General features: G+C 44.9%; 3 protein-coding genes across 5 annotated transcripts in view; all 3 read left to right on the forward strand.

The window, feature by feature from the left end:
• The window catches only part of ubash3bb (ubiquitin associated and SH3 domain containing Bb), a 55,823-nt gene extending 39,875 nt beyond the window's left edge, over positions 1-15,948 (forward strand). Inside the window, exons 3-14 of one of the 2 annotated variants that reach the window (XM_085131503.1) lie at positions 1,938-2,124; positions 6,888-7,086; positions 7,395-7,564; positions 7,660-7,868; positions 8,269-8,413; positions 8,489-8,615; positions 8,688-8,807; positions 8,888-8,980; positions 9,075-9,219; positions 10,590-10,696; positions 10,782-10,891; positions 12,182-15,948. In XM_085131503.1, the coding sequence (XP_084987629.1) occupies positions 1,938-2,124; positions 6,888-7,086; positions 7,395-7,564; positions 7,660-7,868; positions 8,269-8,413; positions 8,489-8,615; positions 8,688-8,807; positions 8,888-8,980; positions 9,075-9,219; positions 10,590-10,696; positions 10,782-10,891; positions 12,182-12,319 (1,750 nt within the window). In that variant the 3' untranslated portion in view covers positions 12,320-15,948. The remainder of the gene's footprint in view (positions 1-1,937; positions 2,125-6,887; positions 7,087-7,394; positions 7,565-7,659; positions 7,869-8,268; positions 8,414-8,488; positions 8,616-8,687; positions 8,808-8,887; positions 8,981-9,074; positions 9,220-10,589; positions 10,697-10,781; positions 10,892-12,181) is intronic. The other variant, XM_085131504.1, reaches the window with a different exon arrangement.
• On the forward strand, positions 2,131-6,203 carry LOC146504529 (uncharacterized). Of its 2 annotated transcripts, none has more exons than XM_085131521.1 (2): positions 2,131-5,146; positions 5,183-6,203. In XM_085131521.1, exon 1 carries the CDS (start codon positions 3,697-3,699, stop codon positions 4,771-4,773), a length of 1,077 nt encoding a protein of 358 aa, XP_084987647.1. In that variant the 5' UTR covers positions 2,131-3,696; the 3' UTR covers positions 4,774-5,146; positions 5,183-6,203. The 2 variants fall into 2 exon arrangements, with proteins under 2 accessions (XP_084987647.1, XP_084987648.1); XM_085131522.1 differs by having other exon boundaries at positions 5,190-6,203.
• Positions 15,949-16,654: 706 nt separating the features above from the next.
• LOC146504530 (uncharacterized) lies at positions 16,655-23,871 on the forward strand. Its single transcript, XM_085131509.1, has 6 exons — positions 16,655-16,939; positions 18,331-18,906; positions 18,990-19,072; positions 21,667-21,719; positions 21,840-21,885; positions 22,299-23,871. Exons 2-6 carry the CDS (start codon positions 18,374-18,376, stop codon positions 23,108-23,110), a joined length of 1,527 nt encoding a protein of 508 aa, XP_084987635.1. The 5' UTR covers positions 16,655-16,939; positions 18,331-18,373; the 3' UTR covers positions 23,111-23,871.
• The last annotated feature ends 633 nt before the right edge of the window (positions 23,872-24,504 follow it).

Below are 24,504 nucleotides of genomic sequence, written 5' to 3' on the forward strand. Positions count from 1 at the left end.
ATTTTCTCGCAGCGTGTCCTTAAAACAAAGACTGAAGAGTATCTGCAGAGTATCAGGCAGCCGTGTCATTGACCATGAACCTGAGAGCTGCATCTGCAGCTGATCGCCTGCTGACTCATCAGTGGAAAGCTGTCACATAGTCTTTCTAAAGGCAAACACACTAAACTGGGCTGAACACCAGCAGCAACAGCTCTGATGGAGCGATTAGTCCACATGTGCTTCAACATTATTGACAATGAGCAGAACAAAAAGGCCTCCAACATCTGAAAAAGAGCTTCTTATTCCTAAAGACAACTCAAAGAAAATACAGAGCAGGTCATCTGCTGATCGCAGGGTTGCTGGTTCGACGCCTGGCTCCCACCAGCCTCCCAGTTTGAATGTGTGTGAATGTTAGAAAGCACTAAAAGCATAGAAGGAAGTGTTCGTGTGGACGTTGCATAAAGCACTATGTGAGAATCAGTCCTTTTACCATTTATGGACCTTCAAGCCTGTTAAACTGCGCTCAGTTTTTATCTTATATGCTGGATTTATGTCTGCACATGTTTAAGTTCTCATTTAAAGGATAAAATGCACAGTGCTGTAGTGAAAGCTATGCTCCTTTGTTATATTGTGAAACTGATTCACGTGGGATAAAAGTTGAGCAATGAATAAAACTGATGTGCGTCAAACTGATGGTCTGATAAGATTTTAATAAGTCACAATCAGCTGTGACAGGATGTGTCGCAGTCGTTTACTGCTGCACAGAGCTCGTCTTCTCTTAATCCCTCTGCGTCTGTGAAGAAAACAGCAACGTTTTCTTTACATGAAAGTTTGCACAGAAGTGCAGATGACCAGAATCATGCCCACTCAGCCGTTGGTCACAGTGGGCATCGTGCGTCCTGCCACACACAGGAAGCATTTTCATTTCCACTTGAGAACGTGTCTGAAGTGGACGAGTGTCCGCTGCCTGGGACATATGAGAAAAGACATCCTGGTTGATGGCAGGAGATAATCTGAGAAAAAGAAGCCGAGGACGGCGCGCTGCCCAAAGATGCACGAGCCACGTTCGCTGGGTCGAAGGTCACTGTTGTGTGAGCCGATAAACAGATGATCATAATCAGGAACAGCAAACACAATAGTGACGACTGACCCTCGTCTACCTGTCAGAACAACACGACTGATTTTCACATTTAAAGATGGGTAGAGAACAATCTTCAGAGGGGGCGGGGTTTATTTGTGCAGTGCACGTTAACACCTGAACGATTCGTGTGCAGAGACGGCCTCGACTCACTCGATTCTGCTTTTTCTCATTTTCATTTGATTGTCATCTCACCCCAACCGATCGCAGCAGATGGCCCCGCCCCTCCCTGAGCCTGGAGGTTTCTTCCTGTTTAAAGGGAGTTTTTCCTTCCCACTGTCGCCAAAGTGCTTGAGGGGCTCATATGATTGTTGTGGTTTTCTCTGTAGGGTCTTTTCCTTACAATATAAAGCACCTTGAGTGGGCTGTTGTTGTGATTTGGCGCTGAGTATTGTCAGGGTGCACACGTGCTCACAGTCAGTTTATCCTTGTGGGCCTAAAAACGCTGTTCTGGGCCTTTTAAGCTCTAGATGTGGAGGATGGTATTCATATGGAGGTATTTGGCTGTTCCAACAATCTGAAGAAAATTAGTTTTCTTGAAAGCCAAAGAGAACATTCAGTCGAATACTGCTGTCCATGCTCCGGGCGAGAGCAGCATTATGAGCCAATAAGCAGGCGAGGGGGAGCGTTTTATGTCCCAGAGTCTCTAAACAGGAAATGTTCCACTTCGAAGTGAGCCGCAGTAATCTGGCTGCACAGCTGCAATAATCCACCGTCAGATATGTGCACTTACCCGTTTCTTCTTTCAAGGTTTCATGTGAAAGTAAACGTACGACATGTCGCAGCAGCACGATGTGAGACGTTTCCATGTCACACACAGGCTGTTTTCACACGTGGACGACCCGTTCTTGGACGACCCGCTGCCGAGAGAGTACGTCCTCTACCTGCGACCCAGCGGGCCCCTTCAGAACCAGCTTTCCCATTTCTGGCAGCAGAGCCGGATCACCTGTGGCAAGAACAAAGCCCACAACATTTTCCCCCATATTACTCTCTGCCAGTTCTTCATGGTGAGTTATGCTGGATTTAACTTTCAACAACAGTTGTAGTCGTCGATATCTGGATAGATTATTTTCTTCTTGTGCATAAAGTTATTTATCTGAATAGTTTAAGGTAAGCTTTGGCTTATCACTGAAACAGCATCAACAGTGTTAATGGGGAAATGCATGTGAAGCTCCATCAGAGCTCGTAGCGTCTGCTAACGACCAGCTGTCATAGGCTACGTTCACAGTGCAGGCGAAAGCGCATCAAATCCGACTTTTTTGACCCTATGCGACCCGTATCCGATCATGTTGTGACAGTGTGAACGGCACAAATACGTCTTTTACGTCACTAACACAAGACAGACGCCAATCATCAGCACCGGAGAAGATAAACAAGGAAGCATGGCAGCAGAAACTGGAGACGGAGTGAGTCGATGGATAGAAACGGAGGTTTTGGACTTGATTAGCATATTGGGAGACAAATCTATTCAAGCTAAACGACTCCGTGTCCATATATACCTCTGCACGCAGGTAGCAGCCGCTGCTCCAAACACAGCCATTGTTAATGGGCTCTCTTTTCTCCTCAGTGTCCTTCTTTCTCTAATTAATTTGTCTGTCGGTTACGACTGTGCAGAAATTGATAGACTGCTGCAACAACACCTACTAGCTCTGTAGCTATGGGCTCAAAATGTGGTCATAAATATTTTGTACTTGTAAAAAAGATTGTGTGTGGACAAAAAAAACCCTGCAAGTTACAAGTACGAATTTTGACCCGATTTTTCTTCCTTTCATCTGATTGGTCAATGTCATGTCAATCACAAATGTAACGATCCAATCAGAGAACAGATGGGTTTGGCTGTCGGAGGGGAGCTTTTTTGAACTGCAGGTCCTTGAAGGGTGATACAGTTTGAAGCTGGAGGATCTCTATATAAATATCTGATAGCAGCTAGGTCCCCTAACTTTCAGCTGCTGAAAGGATAAAGTTGTATATCAGTGGTTAGAAATACATTATTACTTTAGGATTAGTTTAACACAAACTCAGGGCTGACCCGGGACCATTGCTGTGAGTCACAGTGCGCAGCATAAAGGTCCTTTCACATCGGACGCAGGATGTACTGCTAATGCTAACTGCTAACTAAAAGCTAAGGATCCAGAATTTGTTGCTGGCTGCTGAGCTCTGTGAGTTTTTGCAGCAGCTCTACCTGCACTAGATGCACCTGCTCCTTGTTGTTATCTCTGACTTTATGTCCTCTACAAGAGTTTCTGTTTTTTTGCTAGTTCTTCAAATGTTCAATAAAAACATGTATGCTAATTCATAACGAAGAAAGCTTTGTAATGAAGACTGTCCCCCCCGCCGCGGTCCGCAGCTCTGTTGAAAAGGCTGTGGAAGTCCCTGTATTAAACACGTAGACCTGTGACACAAAAATCACCAAACTCGGACGACCACAGACTGTTTTCCTTCGTGGTGATGAAGGAAAACGCTGGGTCGGCATGTAAAAGGGCATTTATTCCCTTCAAGGACCTGCAGTTCAAAAAAAGCTCCCCTCCAACAGCCAAACCCATCTGTTCTCTGATTGGATTGTTACATTTGTGATTGACATGACATTGACCAATCAGATGAAAGGAAGAAAAATAGGGTCAGAATTCGTACTTGTAACTTGCAGGGTTTTTTTGGCCACACACAAATCTTTTTACACACACACACAAATCTTTTTACACACACACACACAAATCTTTTTTACGCACACACACACAAATCTTTTTTACGCACACAAATCTTTTTACACACACACACACAAATCTTTTTACACACACACACAAATCTTTTTACACACACAAATCTTTTTACACACACACACACAAATCTTTTTACACACACACACAAATCTTTTTACACACACACACAAATCTTTTTACACACACAAATCTTTTTTATACACACACAAATCTTTTTACACACACAAATCTTTTTTACACACACACACAAATCTTTTTTATACACACACAAATCTTTTTACACACACAAATCTTTTTTACACACACACACAAATCTTTTTTATACACACACACAAATCTTTTTACGCACACACAAATCTTTTTACACACACACAAATCTTTTTACACACACAAATCTTTTTTATACACACACACAAATCTTTTTTACACACACACAAATCTTTTTACACACACAAATCTTTTTACGCACACACAAATCTTTTTTACACACACACACACAAATCTTTTTACACACACACAAATCTTTTTTACACACACACAAATCTTTTTACACACACACAAATCTTTTTTATACACACACACAAATCTTTTTACACACACAAATCTTTTTTATACACACACACAAATCTTTTTACACACACACAAATCTTTTTTATACACACACACAAATCTTTTTACACACACAAATCTTTTTACACACACAAATCTTTTTACACACACACAAATCTTTTTACACACACACAAATCTTTTTACACACACAAATCTTTTTACACACACAAATCTTTTTACACACACACAAATCTTTATACACACACACAAATCTTTTTACACACACAAATCTTTTTACACACACACAAATCTTTTTTACGCACACACAAATCTTTTTACACATACAAATCCTGATTTACAAGTACAAAATATTTATGACCACATCTTGAGCGCATATGTAGCCCATTTTTACTTCCGTAAACAGAGCGCGTTGTGTGTGACGTCTTGTGAACCGTTCACACCAGAGCGCGTTTGCTGTCACATTTTATTTGTGTGAACAACCAGACAAAAAATCGGATTTGATCAAAACATCAGAATTGAGCATCCAGACCTGCAGAGTGAACGTAGCCTCAGAGATGAGTAAGAACTGAATCGTAAAAACATTGAAGAACTTTTAAGGATGAGCTTTATTTGTCGGTTGCAGTTGCCTGCAGACCCAGTCGACCATACAGACAATATACAGACTTACACTGGGGAGACGGGTCGGGCGAGGCAGCAAAACAAGGGATCGACAGTGAAATATGTAACATATAGGTCACATATGTTATAATGTGACCTATATGTTATAACATATAGGAGAAAAAAGGGTTCTGCCCATGATGACTTTCAACCAGTGAGCACAGATATCATCACACTGTAACGCCATGAAACAGACAAGCACCATAAAGGCGGGGGACGCTGCGAGTCCTCACGCCTCCAGCTGAGCCGCTGTCTCCATGGGGGAGGTAAGCATGGGAGGAGGCGTTGGAGGAAGGGAGTGTGGTGAGTGCACATCAGCATCAGTGTGTGTGCGTGTCGGGTGTGTGTTAAGTTCAGCCTGAGGAAGTGTCCTTCAGCCTGTTAGGCAAAGATCAACAGCCTACGCAGGCGGCCTTGAGTCAGGTTGTTCTCGTTCTCGTATCTCCTGGAAGAATGTTGTTGTTCTCCTCGGCGTCAACCTTCAAGCAGCTGGCGCCGTCGGGGGTGGGGGTACAGCTGCATTAGAGATGGAGGTAACTGGTTTTAGGTCGAACTGCACCCATTTACACTGGTTCTAATGTCCATCACTGGTCTCCAGGTGTATCTCTCTTTGAAGAGCCGTGAGCTCCTCCAACATCTTTCCCATATTTGTTCAGTAAGGACCGTCTGAGCACTCACCGCTCTTCCCACAGTCTCCGCCTCCTCCGAGAGCCAGAAGAGAAATCTTTGTACAAACTCTTTACGACTGAAGACATTTCTGGTAAATACGAATATCTGAAATAGGGAGGAGGGACAATAAGACACAAGTGAACGGAGTCAAGGCAAATACAACGGTGGGAAAACATCAAAGGAGGAAGTTAAAAAAGGAAAGTAATAACCACAGGAAGCCACAAAAGAAGCTTTCAAAACAAGAGGAAATAGCGAAACATCCACACACGTGAGAGTGAACTTAGCAAAAAAGCGAACTACACAAATGTGTAGCACTCTGAGGCTACGTTCACTCTGCAGGTCTTGATGCTCAATTCTGATGTTTTGATCAAATCAGATTTTTTTGTCTGCTCGTTCACACTACAAATAAAATGTGACAGCAAACGCGCTCTAGTGTGAACGCTCAAAGCGGCCCGCATGCGCAAAAGAAGACGTCGCACACAACGCGCTCTGTTTAGACCCAGAGCAACAGTATTTGACTGATGGCCTTAATATAAAGACTTCGGACTTCACGTTTCCCAATTTTTGCTTTAAGTTATTTTGTTATTTACATAATAATGTAAATAACCTAATAATGATCCTTATTGCTGTTTTAGAGGAGCGCTGCTTCAAAGGATAGTTGCAGATTTCTGTCAGAATCTGCAGATTATACAGAACAAATAAAATGTTCACGTTTCTCCAACGTTGTTCCCAACAGTTTCACGGGATGGACAGGAAGCGTTCACGATGTCTTCTCCGGCGCTGATAATTGGCGTCTGTCTTGTGTCAGTGACGTAAAAGACGGATTTAATGCGACATGACCGTCAAACAGCAGCTTTCTGAAACATCGGATATGTATCAGATTCAGCACCACATACGAAAGTGACCCAGATCAGATTTGTGCCGTTCACACTGTCACACCATGATGGGATAGATGGTCACAGAGGGTCAGAAAATCGGATTTGATGCGCTTTCACCTGCAGTGTGAATGCAGCCTTGTATGTTGTCGTTCTGCATGTTTTACTTCCTCATGCAGCAGATATTTGTTAATGAGCATCATGGTTATATTCCAGAGACTACACAGATGTGCATCAGTATTGCACCCGGCCCTCACCCTCATCTCTTCTTGCTCACACAGTGTGCAGACCACAAAGTAGAAGCTCTGTGCGAAGCCCTGCAGGCCAGCGTGCAGCAGTGGCGGGGTCGGTTTCCCAGCCCGCTGCCTCTGGAGCTCTACACATCTTCTAACTTCATCGGTCTTTTCGTGGAGGAGCAGGTGGCCGATATCCTCAAGCAGTTTGCAGCTGACTTTGCCGCAGAGGCTGTCAGGAAGGCAGGTAGGAAGGCGAGGGATGTTTGCTTTCTGATGTTAGAGACGTGTGTCAGTCTGCTCCATCTTTCACCGTCTGTCACTGCTGTCACAGAGTAATGCACGCCGACTGCCTTTGTGATTGTTGTGAGCGGCGTTCTTCACAGCGTATTGAAGGCCTCGCTCTGTCCAAGTACAGCGACGCGCCCACATCTTTATATTTTGGTTGTTTAGCATAAAGAAAAGAACAGACGCAGGTTTCTTCAGATTGAAAGCAAAGTGCGCCTTCAGTCTGAACGCCGTCGCTGTGACACGTCTCCTGTCTGTCTCTGTCAGAAGTCCACGTGGAGCCTCACAAGAAGCAGCTCCACGTCACTCTGGCCTACAACTTCCCCAGCGACCACCTGCCCTCGCTGGAGAAACTCGCCAAGGGCATTGAAGTGAAGCTGGGATGTGATTGGCTGGCTGTTCTGTTCTCCCGGGACATTCGCTTTGCTAACCACGAGGTAGCTGATATTAGACTAACCCCGCACGCTCCACAGCTGCAGCTATCGAGTAGTGACGTCTGTATGTTCTGCTTGTCTGTGATTGGCCGCTGCAGACCCTGAGGGTGATGTACCCCTACGTGCCGCAGAACGACGACGAGCTGGAGCTGGTTCCCGGGGATTTCGTCTTCATGTCTCCCGTGGATCAGAACAGCACCAGCGAGGGCTGGGTGTACGGGACCTCGCTCGCCACCGGGCTGTCCGGCCTGTTGCCTGAGAACTACGTGAGCCTGGCGGACGAATCGGACACCTGGGTGTTTCATGCGTAAGTGTAGCACACGAGGAAGGTTGCTGCTGAAATGTTTATGAGCGTGCACGTTCACTGATGAATGCACAGTGCGTCTGCAGCGAGCCCAAACGAAGAATCTGTGCGTAACCACGGCGGACCGTCCACACGCTCACGCTTTTCAGCGTCTCACACACGGCGGACCGTCCACATCAACTACAGCAGCACTGACTCAGACAGAGCGCAGACTTTAAGCATGGTTGCAGATGCCGCCCAGGTGTCTCACCTGCAGCGGCATCACAGGCCACGCCCCCCCTCACTGTGCCTTACTCCTCAGGAAAGAAACGATCAGTATATTTAAAGGTTCACATCATCTCTCAGCTCAGCTGCACTTTATTCTCACAGCAGCAGATTTACAGTGAGTGTTTTTCCACCACAGCTCCCACTCCTTCTTCAGCTGTGAGGCCAGTGACAAGGCCAGTAAAGACAGAGGCCTGTTCGATGGACTGCTGGACAGCCGCCGCCCCGACAGCACAAGTCCCGGGGACACGCCGTCCCTTAGTCTCATCTGTCATCCGATGCAGGTACTCGACCTGTGAACGGCGCACTGAGTGTTGCTGCTGTCTGTCCAAATGTTGAAGCGTCCTGTTACTGTTCAGCAGGTCCTGCGCATCAGCGGGGGTCACTCGCGGCAACCCAAGCGCACTCTTTTCGTGTGCCGCCACGGTGAGAGGATGGACGTGGTCTTTGGCAAACACTGGCTGTCCCTCTGCTCAGATAGTAAAGGTGAGCACGTCCACACAGCTTCATTACTGTCACGGTGAGGTTCATGCAGCCGTGCTTTTCTTCCCTCTGCAGGTCGATACGTCCGCTCCAACCTGAACATGCCTCCCAGCCTGCCTCTGTGGGGGGCACAGAGAGACTATGACATGGATGCTCCCATTACTGTGTTTGGATCCACCCAGGCCCGGCTCGTGGGTACGTGACTGGTGCAGATGTGAATAAAACACCTGCAGCTAATGACCGGCTGACGTTTCTGCACGTGTGCTTCTTCTCAGGTGAAGCCCTGTTAGAGAGCAACACCGCCATAGACTCTGTGTACTGCTCTCCCGCTCTGCGCTGCGTTCAGACTGCACAGAACATCCTGAAAGGTAAAAGCGGGTCCAGCCTGTGCGCCAGCGCTCGCGCCGACACATCGAGATGTGCGTTTCTTTTTTATCTGCGACATTTGGTTTGTGCGAACAGGTTTACAGCAGGACAGCAAGCTGAAGGTGCGAGTGGAGCCGGGGCTTTTCGAATGGACCAAGTGGGTGTGTGGGAGCTCGATGCCTGCATGGATACCTCCCACCGACCTGGCTGCTGCACACTTCAGTGTTGACACAACTTACAGGTGATGACGGCCGAGCTTGTGTGGGGACTTTTGTGCTAACTGTGCCGTGTTTGCATGTTTCACGCCTCTAATCCGGAGAGAAACTAAGACATAGCTACACAACTGTAAATATAAATCCACACAGAAAGCGATGGTATGAATGCTGGTCATGTGACGATGGGAAGGTTGGTGGTTCGATCAGTCTGCATCCCTCTAATATACAAACATACTAACGCCAAGTGTGAATGTTGTATGAAGCGAGAGAGAATCAGTCCATTTACCATGAGCTGTACTCACAGTAGAGAAAATACATCAGATGTTAAAAAAGAGAAAGGACCAATATTAGCTCATGTTTTATTTCATGGCAGCACACGTTGCTGTGTCGTTGCACGAGCTCCTTCATCCCATCAGAGGTGGAGACTTTTGAACCACGTGACAACAAGCCAGACAGTCCCGCTGCTCTTTAGTCCACAGGACGTTACAAATGTCTGATTCGTCTGATCACAGAGCCGTTTCCATCTTCCCTCGGTCCATGCTGAATGAGCTCGGGTCCAGAGATGGTGTGTGCAGCTTTAACCTGCCCGCGTGGCACAGCAGGAAGTGTTCTTGAAGCCGTGCAGAGTCGTGACTGTTTGCATCAGTGATATTCAGCCTTGTGCACAGACGCTGCTCCAGATTCTCTGAATCTTTTTGTAGATGATGCACAGTGGATGCAAAAGTATTCGGCCCTTGAACTTTCCCACATTTTGTCACATTACAGCCACAAACATGAACCTGCAACATGCACCTGTGTGTGATCTAATGTCAGTACAGATACAGCTGCTCTGTGACGCCTCAGAGGTTGTCTCAGAGAATATTGGGACAACAACAGCATGAAGTCCAAAGAACACAGCAGACAGGTCAGGGATAACGTTATTGAGACATTAAAGCAGGCTTAAGCTACACAAAGATTTCCCAAGCCTTGAACATCCACGGAGCTCTGTTCAAGCCATCATTCAGAGATGAAGGAGTATGGCACAACTGTAAACCTACGAGGCCGTTTAGGATAAAATGAGCTAATATTTCCATAAAATAGAAAATGTCTTAGTGTGAGCATTTGACTTCTGTTGTGATTAAAATCCTGTACAGGATTACGAGGTTTGCTAATCGTTGCATTCTGCTTTTATGGATTTTACACTGAGTCCCAACTTTTGGGGGGTTGAAGCAGCAGCAGCAGGAACGCTGGCGTGTTGTTGTCTGCCTGGCCTGCAGAGATCTGCTCTGTAGTTCTGATGGACTGAAGGATCCAGAGCGAGTCCACCTCCCAAACCGCAGCCCACGCCCACTCAAAGGCACAAAGAAGACACTTACCACTGCCTGACATGTGTCACTAATTATTTCTCTCGATGCAGACCTCTGATCCCCGTCAGCAAGCTCACTGTGTCCGAGTCCTACGAGAACTACATGAGTCGCAGCTATCAAGTAACCAAAGACATCCTGTCGGACTGCAAAAACAGTGGTGAGAGACACAGCAGAGCTGCTGCAGATGTTTAAAGATCAGCATGTTCATGTCTTTGTCCCGCCTGGGTTTCCTCTCTCTGTAGGAAACAACGTGCTGATTGTAGCCCACGCTTCTTCCTTAGAGGCCTGCACGCGCCAGCTGCAGGGCCGCAGCCCACAGAGCGCCAAGGACTTCATCCAAGTCGTCCGAAAGGTCCGCGCACACACCTCTTTTCATCTGGTTTATTTTCTTTGTTACATTCCCCCTCTCTGCCCATCCATCACTGCCTCCTGCCTCCTGCCTGTTTGTGCAAACACAGCGGTGCGTTCACTGTACAGCGGTGCGTTCACTGTACAGCGGTGCGTTCACTGTACAGCGGTGCGTTCACTGCACAGCGGTGCGTTCACTGTACAGAGGAAAACAGTCAAAGCTGTATTTCTGTGACGGGTTTTGGAGGATCAGACGATAACAAACTGTGAACATTTCTGAAATCATGTGATGAACAAACCCTGCTGTCCAACATGGTTTCAGTTTAAATGAGAAACATGTGCATCTATGATCACAAGCATTTACTCTAAATCGTTTTTAGTGGCCAGCTCGCTCGTCCTCAGCTCGCTCGTCCTCAGCTCGCTCGTCCTCAGCTCGCTCGTCCTCAGCTCGCTCGTCCTCAGCTCGCTCGTCCTCAGCTCGCTGACCCGACTTGAAAAGCGACTGGAAGCTCTCGTGCAGCTTCTACCGTCGTGTTCGTGGTTCCTACCAGACTAAACTTCCTCTTTAGATAACGTTTGTTGTCTGCTGGCTCATTAGGGGGAAATGAGTCGATGTGTCTCACTGAGGCTTCAGTGTTTATCCAGGGTGTTAATGTGAAACAGCCAAACATGCTACGGAAGACTGGAAATGACAACAGATGAAGTCAAAAAGTGAAGCGTGTGTTTCCTCTGGTTGTACTTTGGTTTCTCTTTTCAGTTAAACGGAACAAAAAAGCAGTTTTATGTTTTTAGCAACAGTAAAGTAAACGCAGCTTCGTGCCATCACAGCACAGACTCCACGTTCATGTTCACTGAGGGTCGTTAACTGCTCACACTGACTGTGCTGCCCTCTGCTGGATGACTGAAGTATAAATCAGCTGATGATGTCAAACAATAGGAAATAAATCAGTTTGCACTAAAGTGGAAAATTAAAAGGATCAAAAATATTCTTTGATTCATAAATAATTAATGTAATTAACAGTAATGTGTGTTTTTGTTAGATACAAAGAAATTATAAGATTATTATCCTTGATTTTCCACATCCCGTGCTCTGTTAGTGCGTACACGTGTAAAACAGAGTCTTATAATATCTCTGAGGTCGTGGCGTCCTTCCTGTTGGAGGTCACATGAGCAGCGCTACATTTAGAAACGAGGGAAAATCCAGGAAATGAAAATGTTACATGTTTTTGTGTCGGAGCGCCGTCGTCTTTAATCTGCTCCGAGTCACGTTTCCTTCGCTCTGCTCTCTCCTCAGATCCCTTACCTGGGCTTCTGCTCCTGCGAGGAGCAGGGGGACACGGGGGTGTGGCAGTTAGTGGACCCGCCCATCCTCCCCCTCACACATGGGCCCAACCACAGCTTTGACTGGAGGGAGACGCTCCTGCAAGAGTGACCGAGCAGACCCCCCTAACCTGATGATGCACACGCTCGGACTGCAGTGCCCCCCTCCCCCCCTCCTCCAAATACTGGGACTTTCAGCCCGTCAGCAGAGAGCGCCTCGCAGCGTGCTGAGTGTTCGCTCAACATTCAGCACGCTCAGGTATCGCCCCGTCTCAGGAAACGCATCAGGATCAACAGGCCGCGGTTCTCTCGCCGTATTAAAAATGACGTTTGATTGATTTGACCCGTTCAGTTGTGACGTTGGCGCAGCAGCATTCGGCTATAGGTGTAAATGTTTTTGCTCAAAGTGTGAAATCACAATCAGTTTTAAACCGATGTTTCTGTAGTTTACATTTGGACAGGACTAAAGTTACAGCAGACTGACCACGTCTCCTCCGTTTAGTCCAAAGATTCACCTCTGAACGGGCGAAGGCGTCAGACGCTGTTTTATTCTAACGTTACAATAAACATCGTTTGTATGCTTTAAACACATGTAAACATGAAGGAACACTTGTTGTTCTGCAGAGGAGTTTCTCAAAGTTTCATGAGGCTGCGTTTGTAACCACGGAGCTCCGACCACAACAACGGCGTCGTATTATTGCAGGTTTCATGGCGTCCCGTGTCCTGCTACGTCACCAGCTGAGGGAGAACGTTTACGCCACAGCTCGTAGTCTTCGTCACACCCTCCCGATGCCCCCGTGCAATGCGCCCCCCCACTGTCGTCTCCATATGTAGCACTGAGGACAGCAGCGTCTCTGCAGCAGCGTCTCGACCTGCAGTACCGACAATCACAGAGTAGCTTCTTGATCCTGGTCCAGCAGCGGTTTGTTGCGACGCTCTCAGCGATAGAAACGTCTTCCACTTTTGTTTGTATTTATTTATAAGCCTCTATTGTTACAAGCAACAGTAATAAAAACAGGAATCATTTCTAACAGCATGCAAGAACTTATCTCCGTATCTCAGGTGTTGACTGCGTTTAAGACGCACACAGTGTGTGTTTGAAAACTGTTCCACTGATTGACTGTGATGTTGCCCCTGTCTGAGGTTAGACTGATGTTCACACATCTGCTCAACTATCCCGCTGAGTTTGGGGAGTCCTCATGCTGCCGATGCAAACTGAGTTCCCACTGCAACGCTGGCGTCTTCATGCGCACTAGCAAAGTAGTCTGCAGAGCAGCTTCCATTGCTAACACGAGAGTTCACATATAGCATCGCGGTGGTCGTCACCGACGCCACAGGAAGAGCTCGACAGTTTGAGAAAAGGCTGCTCATCATTTTAAAGGGTCTCTGTGTAGAAACGTGTGTGGAGAGTTCAGCCTGGACTCAACCAACGTTTAGAGGAACTGCTCCTCTAAAGAAGCCGTTTGGCACAGCTGGGAGGTGTAGTCCAGTTGCACGGCTGCCATGTCTGCTACAGACAACAGAGCTCGGTCACATCACAGATGAAAGCAGCTGAAACCAGGACGGTGGATTCAAGACTAATAACAGCGTTTGGTGATGTAATAACCTGTTATAAGCTCGACTGGTTCTAAACTGTTTGTTCTGTATGTATCACTTTCAGATTTTTAAACCGGGATGATCCCTTACTGACAACGTTTCTGTCAAACTAAATCATGAAGAGCTAACAGTGAATTTTGCAGAGTAAAGAAAGAAGCTGCAGGAGCACATCTGCATTGTAAAAACTGTATGAGTGAGAAGCATCAGTCAGGAGGAGCACAGCAGCGGCGATGCTCGAGTCGGTCCAGGCAGTGAAAACCTCACATCAGCCAAGCACTTGTAGCATCGCTGAATTCAGTCAGTTACTGCTCAGTGGTGACAGATGCAGATGTGAGGAGAGTCACTGCTCACACGAATGTGAACTTCCTGTTTAATAAACGTCCAACATTCAGGAGCAACAGAAAGTCTTAATCTGTGTGAAACGTGACGAGGAAGAAGCCATGGTGTTATTTATTGTCTGATTACATCACCAGATGTGTACAGCACTTAATTTAAAGAAATGTTGGCCTGTAATTTAAACTGTGTGTGTGTGTGTGTGTGTGTGTGTGTGTGTGTGTGTGTGTGTGTCTCCACTTTGTCTCGTGCTGAGGTATAAAGAGCAGCTGCGCTTTTTAACAGCTGTAATATTTTCATAGTGATTCGTGTGAGCGTCAGCAGCTGAACGATGATCCTTTGTGTTTTGTTCTGAAACATCATTTTTCTCCATAACTGAAGTTTTACTACATGTGTGCAAGTTATTGTCTGTTTGATTGGTTTGATGCAGTTACTGTAAAGGAGAGTCAAATAAAAATCAATACCTGATCGTTTTGTGAAGATTGTTCATAACCAGCAAACCTGACTGAAGACTGCTGGCTCTTAAATCCATTTGGGCTCATTTTGACACATTGGTGCCACTTTTGTTTTTTCCTGTAATACATTTGTGATCAAAGAGGCTGCGAGCAAAAAAATGGTGTCCAGCTCATGAATTTGCGCAGTACTGTAATTATAGAAAAACAAGAAAATACTGCAGAGCGTCCTGTACATTCACCTCACAGTGAAAGTGTTGCTCACTCTGGGACTTTTCCCTGAAATACCTTCATCAAAATCTTTATGGCCTCGTGCTCACTGAGGACGTCATTTTACAATAACACATACAGAGAAAAACCCAACAATCATATGACCCCCTGTGAGCAAGCAGTTTGGCGACAGTGGGAAGGAAAAACTCCCTTTTAACAGGAAGAAACCTCCAGCAGAACCAGGCTCAGGGAGGGACGGGGCCATCTGCTGTGATTGGTTGGGGTGAGAGAAGGAAGACAAACTGGAAGCTGGTTCCACAGAAGAGGAAAACTGAAGGCTCTGCCTCCCATTCTACTTTTAAATACTCTAGGAACAACAAGTAGGCCTGCAGAGCGAGAGCGAAGTGCTCTGATAGGGTGATATGGTACTACAAGGTCATTAAGATAAGATGGGGCCTGATTATTTAAGACCTTGTATGTGAGGAGCAGTGTCAGGGACCAAGCAGTAAGGTATAAAGGGTAAAAGGGTAAAAGGGGTTTTATTGACCCAAAAGTATGAAAAGATATTTTTGTCAGCCTGGCTACAGTGCTGAAGAGAAACCTGGGGTTGTTCTTATTTTCTTCAATCAGTGATGAGTAGTAAGATGTTCTGGCTTTGTGGAGGGCTTTCTTATAAAGCAACAAACTATTTCTCCAGGCTAAATGATGATCCTCTAAATTTGTGACACGCCATTTCCTCTCCAGATTACGAGTCATCTGCTTTAGGGTACGTGTTTGAGAATTATACCACGGGGTCAGGTACTTCTGATTAGAGACCTTAGTTTTCACTGGAGCTACAGTATCCAGAGTCGTACGTAGTGAGGAGGTGAAATTATTAACAAGATAATCGACCTCTGTTGGGGTAGCGTTCAGATAGCTGCTCTGCTCTGTGTTGGTACAGGGCATTGACGATGATAACAGTGGCTGGATTATATTCTTAAACTTAGTTACAGCGCTTTCAGAAAGACATCTACTTTGATAAAGTCCACTCTCCACTGCTGCGTAATCAATTATTGTAAATGTAAATGTTATCAAGAAATGATCAGACAGGAGAGGGTTTTCAGGAAACACTGTTAAATGTTCAGTTTCTATGCCATATGTTAAAACAAGATCTAGAGTGTGATTAAAGTGGTGGGTGGGTTCTTTTACATTTTGAGAGAAACCAATTGAGTCTAACAACAGATTAAATGCCATGTTGAGGCTGTCATTTTTAGCATCTACATGGATGTTAAAATCACCCACAATAATTATTTTATCTGAGCTCAGAACTAAATCAGATATAAAGTCTGAGAAATCAGACAGAAACTCTGTGTAAGGCCCAGGTGGACGATAGATGATAACAAGTAAGACTGGTTTCTGAGTTTCACAGCTGGGGTGGACAATGCTAAGCATCAGGCTTTCAAATGAATTAAAAGTCAGAGTACGAGAGCTTAGCATGAGTCACAGGTCGAAATAATCCTCGTTTGTGTTATTCTAGGCCTGCAGTCTCTCCGTTCACCCGGCTGTCTACAAAAAGCTCTGCTGTCTTTAAGCTAACCTCTGATTGGCTGCCCCTCACCAACAGAATATACTAGCAGAGACTGGGCGGGGCTTGTGTGCTCACAGTCAGCGCTGTCTGCAGTCACACTGAGAGTGGGGGGGGGGGTTTGTCAATAACTGTGTTTCTGTGCATATCAAACAGTTAATATTCATGTAACTGCCAACAGACACATTCATCCAATCACAGACTGACTTTGTCTGGATACAACAGACTTTAAAGGCAGCTGAGTGTGATTGGCTGGTTCCCATCACCCGCACTTTGGTGGTTTTCCCTTGGTGGGGAGGCCGTAGCGCCTCGGCTCTCTCACAGCGTGTACAGCCTGAGATTTGGACTCATGCTGTGTCACTGCTTCAGACGAGGCCATGACTATCAGGAGCATCCACCACTGTGATATGAAGGGTGGGGAGGAGAGTAGGTCCCGTTTAAAGGATGCATCATGGTGGTTTTGAACCCTGCTGTTAGTTCCATCACGTGTTTGTGTTCAAACTGAATATAACAGCAGCAGTGAGGGGCGTCAGCAGCCAGACATCAGATACTCCTGCTCACAGGGAGCACTGTTCTGGTGAGTTTGACCTCGTGTGTTTGAATGGATGATTCAAACATAGGCCCTGTCTGTTTTATTCAGCCACAGGTCAGCATTACTGGAAGCATCTTTTTGTTAGTGGGACATGAGGATAGATTTGTAGAACAGCTGTGAGGCTGGAGGCTGGTTAGTTTAGCCTGAGCACAGGGAGGTAAAGACCTGCTTGGTGTAAACATAATGAACGACTGTCCTTTGTTTTACTGACATGATACTAACATTTATCTCCAGCTGACAGGGCCTCAGTTTCCCATTTTGGTTACTTTGTCCTCAGATTTTACGTCATCACGTAATCATGAAATTAAGATAGGGATGCACCGATACCGATACTGGTATCGGTATCGGGGCCGATACTGTAAAATGTGTGTGTACTCATACTCGTAAAAGTTAACCGATACCATGAACCGATACCAACTTATTTCATTAATCAGAGGGTGGCTTGTCATTTCTGTTGTAGTTCTTTAGATTGGCCACTAGGGGGACATCCCGCGCTAAACAGGCACAGGGTTAGACGAGTGAGACTGGCAGCTCCAGATAAAAAAGAGAAACTGGAGGCTGCTGTAGCTAGGCTAAACAAAATGTCAGCAGTGTGGAACAGCCAACTTTAACTCAGGTTTTGGAAAAGCGAAGAAAAATGTGAAGAGAAAATCCACGGGCAGTTAAAATAACAGAGGCTCTGACTCATTTTATCGCTCTGGATGACCAGCCAATGCCGGTCGTGGAAAACATAGGATTGCACCGTCTTCTCAGCATACTCGAGCTGCGATATGAAATTCCCAACCGCCCACACATCAGGGAGATAATGGTGCCAAAACTTTCTGAAGAGGTAAAGACAAGCAGTGTGTGCGCGATGTCAGTCCTCGGTTTAACGGCACAGTGGACTGATGATCCACGGGCAGATGAGGAGTTCGTCAATGCCAAATACTTTCGTTATTTTGTTTGTTTGTTTACAATATGGACACTCTGCAATAATTTAAACGTTTATTTTATTCTCAAACCTAATTTGTATTTATTTTATTCCAAACAGAAGTGTTTATTTATTATTGTGAAAGCTCGAGACAGTGCCAATAGTTCAGTGATATTTTGTTAAATTACAATGTGGAGACTCTGTAATAATTTAACAGAAGTGCTTATTTTTCACTTGAAATATTCACTGTCTTCCAATTAATTGTATTTGTGTGTGTGTGTGTGTGTGTGTGTGTGTGTGTGTGTGTGTGTGTGTGTGTGTGTGGTAGAAGTATCGGTTTTTGTACTCTGTATCGGCAAGTACTCAGATCCAAGTATCGGTATCTTATCGGTTTGTAAAAATTGGTATCGTTGCATCCCTAAATTAAGATATTCTTTTTCTTTTTAAATAAATAAATAAATTGCAGCATCGTGTAGTTCCAGCTAGCTGCTGGCTAAACCTGGAGCCTGATGGAGAGGCCTCAAGTCAGAGTTGAAGCTGCTGTTGCAGACACGGAGCCTCTAACCTGGCCCATCGCTCCCGATGGCTACATCCCTAACTCTGTGATCCGCAGCTGGAAGAGGAAGGGCAAAAAACTTTGGGATGACAGCTTCTTTCATGGTCAGCAAACAGATGAATGCACCACTGGTTATTTCTGGTTCCAGACTGAAAAGGAAAAAAAAGGTGAGCTGAAAAGAAAGAAGAGCGCAGCAGAAGATGGGAGGACGAGGAAAGAAAGTAATAGAACAGACTGGCAAGGACGTGAGGACACGAAGGAAGAAGAAACAGAGAAGAAGACAGAGAAAGAAGCTGGAAAACCTCAAGAAGAGCTGGAGGTGATGAAAAAGAAAAAAACTGATGTGAAGAAAGAAAATGGAAAAGACGAGACGGAGAAGTTTATCCAGACTGTGAGTCCTGTGAGCGAACGGCCGAAACCCTCTGAGGACGCTAGTGTGGCGCCTCAGAAGCAAGCAGATGATCCAGCAACTGCTCCGGACCTCCTGTGAGTGTTCAAAAGTCACTCAGAACATCTCGTGGTAATCGTGTACATCATACTGAATTCAGGTGTGCTTATTTGAAATCTAGACCAACTTCCTGTGATGAGAAGAGAAGCAAGCCTGTGAGAGAGCTGAAGACAGAGATGGAGCTCCGTGAAGTCATTCCCAAAGGTACACAGCAGTGTTTGGAATATATGTTTGGGGGCAGGTCCCTAATATTCAGAGATGCTTAAAGTATCCCCACAATAAATTAACCTTAAAATATGGTAATACTATATAATATGGCCTGGAACTAAACTGTTTGACATTTACTTGCAGTGTAATTATTTCTTTGTTTCCAGTAAAGACCACGCTTTATTTGTTTGTTTGTTTGTTTGTTTGTTTGTTTGTTTGTTTATTTATTTATCTTTAGTCTAACCTGCCCACCGTCAAGTACTTTTAGATTGACATGATTACATTGTTCTTCTGAGTAAAATCCATTCAAAGTCAATTTCATTAGAGGGGAACTGTGTCCTTATTTCTTTGACCAAAAATATGAATGTTTGCTGAGCACGTTTAAAGCTGCATTCTCCCTAATGGCCACCAGAGGGCGAGTCCTCTGGATGTAAGAGAAGAGAAGTAGTGATGGTAAATTTGATTCTTTTTATTGAATCGGTTTTAATGAGTCACTCACCAAAGTGAATCGGGTTTTTTGAGTCTTTGATTCACTGAGTCAGTTGACCAGAGAGTGCAAAAAATGTACATTTTCATTCAAACTTAATTTGTTTCTCTTTTCATGTAAATCCCACTGCTAAGATGAATGATTTAAAAAAAAAAAACTATTTTATAGAGCAAAAAAGAGCAAAAACATTTCTAAAATTAAGCAATTTCCTATCAAAATTGCTTAATAAACATTTATTTTGTTTATTTGTATTTTCTTAGTATTTTCCTTAAATGTGTCAAATATATATTTTCTCATCTAAATGTCCACTGAGCTGTGAGCCAGGGGGCGGTAATGCGCCTTAGCATTGGTTGCCAACCAAGAAGAAGAAGAAGCTGTGAGACAACAGGTGTGGGGGTGAGTGAGTGATTCGTTCGCTCTATGATTCAGAACAGGAGGGGGGTGGTGAGTAGCTCAAATGTGCTGTTAGCATGTTAGCAGAGCGATGCTACTATGAACCGAGGAGCTATTGTCTTGATGTGAGCTTCTACTCAGGGTTTTTTCTTCCAGTTCAGAGCAGGAAATTTTTTGTTAAGATACTGGATGTTGTGTTTTCTCTACAATTTTAATTATAAGCTAGATACATTGCTGCTAACAGCAACAGGGATGAGTCAGTGAGTCAGTTGGGTTTGTGAATCATGATTCATGAGTCAGTAAAGTGATTCTCGAGTATTGAATGATTCGTTCATGATTCGTTTTTGTACGTGTTTTGGAGTTTGTATGTGCTTTGTCTCTAGGGGCCACCGTAAATATACTTTTATTTATTCACTCCACATAAAATGTAATAAATCATATAATACAAAAATCAACTATTCACATTTCAAATTTTAACTATTTAAATTTTCAGCTTTTTCCTTTTACAAATTTAAAGTGAAACAACACAAAACACTGCAAACCACAACACAATTAAATATAAATTAAAATATGAAAACAAAAAGAAGACGCATATTCTCTGTCATATGGGCCCGCATGAATAAACTTTCTGAATCCTGCAACTGAAAATAGTTGTGGATGATTACTATACCTTTCTAATGTGACGTTGTTGTCCCTGGCTCTCTCTCTCTCCCTCCCGCTCTGTTCCTGTGCTACTGAGTGTAACTACCGCCCCTCCCCCCTCTGCCCAGCGTAAAACACAAGGCTCGCGTGCGGAGTGAAGCGGAAAAAAAGTGCGAGAGAGAGGGTGAGAGAAAGAAAAAAAACCAAAACATGTGACGGCTCGCGATAAGGAGCCGGCTCGCGTCGTTCACGTCAAAGAGCCGGCTCTAAGAGCCATTTCGTTCGCGAACGACCCATCACTAATGGAAAACCAGCCACACTCAGTAACGGCTTTCCTGTTCAAACAGTCCTATCGAATAAATGTTCTTTTGGTAATTATTGTCCCCAGTAGAGTCACAGAGGATGATGGTATGTCTCAGGCCTATCTTGGCATTGACACGCCGCTAGCCCACGAGCATGCAGTATCCCTCAGTTTCATGTGACGTCAGAGAACGACGGCTAAACAGTCAGCTGGAGGTCTGACTAACCTGCACGCGTGACATCAGAGGCTGCGTCCGTTTATATGACGTCTAAGCCATCACTCAAACTTCTCAGGACACACACTTTGTTGCTCAAAGTCATGTGTGGTGTCGCTGACTTCCCGTGGTCTCCACATCACTGCTGTTTCCTGCATGGATGCAGTTTAAGTCCAGATTCTAGTAAAAGTGTGTTTTTGTTTTTTGGTTACAAAACCAGGATGTGACGAGGGGCGAGTCTGACTGTGAGATCCCACCCGACTGGTTGGGTTGTTAATCATGAGCTGCTAACATAGTATGTCAAGTTTTATTAAAAATAGCTGATATGTGTATTCAGGCGGACAGTGTTCACTGAGGCTGTTTCTCAGAGTCTCCTGTGGAAGCAGACGGTTTTCTTCACAGCTGTTACCTCACAAAGATCGCAGGCTTTTCCACACTGGCTTCATTTGTCCCACCCAGAAGCTCCGTCCATGTTTTATACACCATCTATGGTCCACATGGCATTATTAATGTGTTACTATGGCAGTTTCCTTACAGTCCGTTTTCATTCACAGTGAAGGATGTGAGCGAGAGGAAGGACGAGGGGCGGCCCGACCAAACAAGAAAAGTACGTTGAGAAAATGATTCCCCGTCAGACGTATTAGAAGCAACACGTCTGTGAACATCACCCCAACAAACGTCACTCGTTGGCTGATATTAGTTGTTTTGTGTTGACTGATGTGTTCAGAGGAAAGAGAGCGAGCAGGAGAAAACAGGCCGAGCAGAGCGACCAGGTAAGGTAGAGTTTATTATAGTTTACTGTTATTAAACCAACCGAAGATGGATTCTGTGTAAAATGTGAATCTAGGATACAGTGATTTGAAGATTTTATGAAGAAAACCAAATGTTTAAAACTTTGATGCAGCATCGAATCGTAAGACTGGAAAAGGTATGAAAAAACAAAGAGCGCGAGAAACATTTTGCAAATAATTTGGTGAAATGTCAGCAGGTCAGTAACATTGTTGGGTAGAAAAAGAGCATCGCAGAACGAAACATGAGGTTTACCAATCAAAGGTTCAGTGTGGAGACTTAAACTCATGTGGCTCTAGCAGAAGTAAACACTGGGCCCCCCCAGAAGGCCCTCACACCATAGCTCTGGAAATAGGAACAGCTTTTAACCATTTTATGGCCTTTTTCATGTTCGTAGAGCTGCAACATGAAACCTACTCTCCACTGGTGGCTCCAGAGGATCCTCAACCACAACCGTCACCAATCAAGGATCAAAGGTTCCTCCTTGTCTCGCACAAATACGACAGCATAGCTAACCATGTGCAGGCCGGCCTCGATAACAGAGTGCTGGCCCTCTACAAGAAGTTCCAAGTCTTCAAAAACAACTTGCCAGATCTTGGAAAACTCTCCGTCCCCTCTGGGCACCACCCACAGTCCTCTACACTGCAGACTGATGCTGCTGAGAGCAGGTTGAAAGGTCGGCTGTATAGCTCCCCTGTGCCCTCACGGTCCGTAATCCACGCCACTTGTCTGGGGGGACGTCTAAGCAGTGACTTGGGTGGTGACCCAACATTTACTAGTACAGAGTCCGCTGCTCATACTCAGCGCTCCACACAGCTGCTCCAAACCTCCGAGTGGAGGAACAACCTGTACAAACTCATCTCTCTGCATGGCTTCCAGTCTGCACGGGCGGCACGTTTGCACACTTCAGAGCACGCACACACATTTGCTGCTGACGTGCAGCTCGTGGCAGACATCCCCCCACTGCAGCCTCAGCTGGCAGCAGCACATCAGAGGGTGGTTCAGAAAGTCGAGCTGAAGGACACCGTGGAGACAGCCGGCGGTTGCCTCTACCGTATCACTCCACTGGGGTCCCAGCACAACTTTGTCACTGCAGAGCTCTGCGGAAAGACCCGGTATGGACGCCTGGAGTTTGATTGGACGAGGGGATGTGATGAAGAAAGGCTGCTCAGGGTGTCATCGCTCTGTGACCACAGAGCGGACGATTAAAACTGTGTTGTCCCATTAAATGTGAACATAACATGCGGGACATTCTGATGCTGTTAGCCTGCTTCACTTTCTTTATCAACACAACTTCTCCACACGATACATCTGCTGCTTTCCCGTCAAACCCAAATCTTCCACAGCAAACTCCCACGAAACGTAGACACCACAGAAGGGCACTGTTTATGTTTCCAAGATAAATTATTGGGAGGTTTTGTTCGTTTGTCCTCGCACCACCACTCAGGGAATGAAAACAGCACCTTACAGCTGTGACATTATTGTCAAGGTAAATAAAGGATATATTAAGTCACAGAATGACTTGACGTCCCTCCTGGGATACATGTTTGACAGATTGTAGTCTAATAAGTCATTCACAGCAGTTTAAATATGGGCAGTCGTTTGTAGGCAAATACCTAAAATCACTTTTTGGCACAACAGCAGAAATCAACATGTAGAAAGTCGTCTAACAGGTGAAAGAGAGCGCCTCGGGGACTACACTGAACGTGGCTGCACTGCTTTTACACCCAAACGTTCAGAAACTGCCGAACAGCATTTGTGTGGACAAACTGAGCCAGTCACAGTGTTTCAATCAGGACGGACCAAGTTTACCTTCTTGTGCACCGAAGACACCAAAAATGTTACTTTGAATTGAATTTATTCAATAATGCCGCTGAGCTCTGATACGGTGGAGGCACATAGCATGGTGGTGCTGCTCACATGGTACCACTTTATGACAATGTCACACAATTCAGCATCAGTCAGGTATTAGTAATTATTATAGTAATAATTAGTAACTTAATGCATCATATATATGTCATGACTCCTCCTTAGTATGTCATTCATAAACACAGGCATGTTTGCCTATCTGTTACAGCATTTACAGCACTTACAGGTATCAGCGTTGCTCACAATAACCAGTCATAGTCATAGTCAAAAGTCATAGTCATAGTCAAAGAGTAATGACATAAAATCATGACTTGCAAACTTACTAATACCTGATTAATGATTAATAGTGTCACATTATTATAAAGTGATGCGATTTATCCAAGTGAAAAGTGCCTTTAACATTAAATGTTATTACTGAGTGAGATCTGAGAAAGAGAATCATAAATACATTACAGATATATAACAGGTCAGTGATTCTTGAGATGAGGGACAAAACATGTCCGCCAGATAAAACCCAATTTTGGGGTTAAAAATATGCATACAAGTGTTACCCAGCTGACTAAGAGACAAACCAAGGCAATGTTTACACAACAAAGGTATGATTTAGCATTTTTTATACATATATTTATTTTAAATGGTACAACACATTACCAGTTTGTCCAGAAGCAGGTGTGATAGTATTAAAATACATAAATAAAATTAAAAGTAATGTAAAATTAAACATCGTGGCTCTC

The sequence above is a fragment of the Neolamprologus multifasciatus genome, chromosome 14 (genome assembly GCF_963576455.1).
Source record: "Neolamprologus multifasciatus chromosome 14, fNeoMul1.2, whole genome shotgun sequence".
Classification (NCBI taxonomy): Eukaryota; Metazoa; Chordata; class Actinopteri; order Cichliformes; family Cichlidae; genus Neolamprologus; species Neolamprologus multifasciatus.

Coding starts and splice junctions, on each gene's coding strand:
- LOC146504529 (XM_085131521.1), top strand. CDS start 3,697: ATGACATTGACCAATCAGATGAAAGGAAGAAAAATAGGGTCAGAATTC.
- LOC146504530 (XM_085131509.1), top strand. CDS start 18,374: ATGGAGAGGCCTCAAGTCAGAGTTGAAGCTGCTGTTGCAGACACGGAG. Junction 18,907..18,989: donor GCAACTGCTCCGGACCTCCT/GTGAGTGTTCAA, acceptor TTTGAAATCTAG/ACCAACTTCCTGTGATGAGA. Junction 21,886..22,298: donor AGGCCGAGCAGAGCGACCAG/GTAAGGTAGAGT, acceptor TCATGTTCGTAG/AGCTGCAACATGAAACCTAC.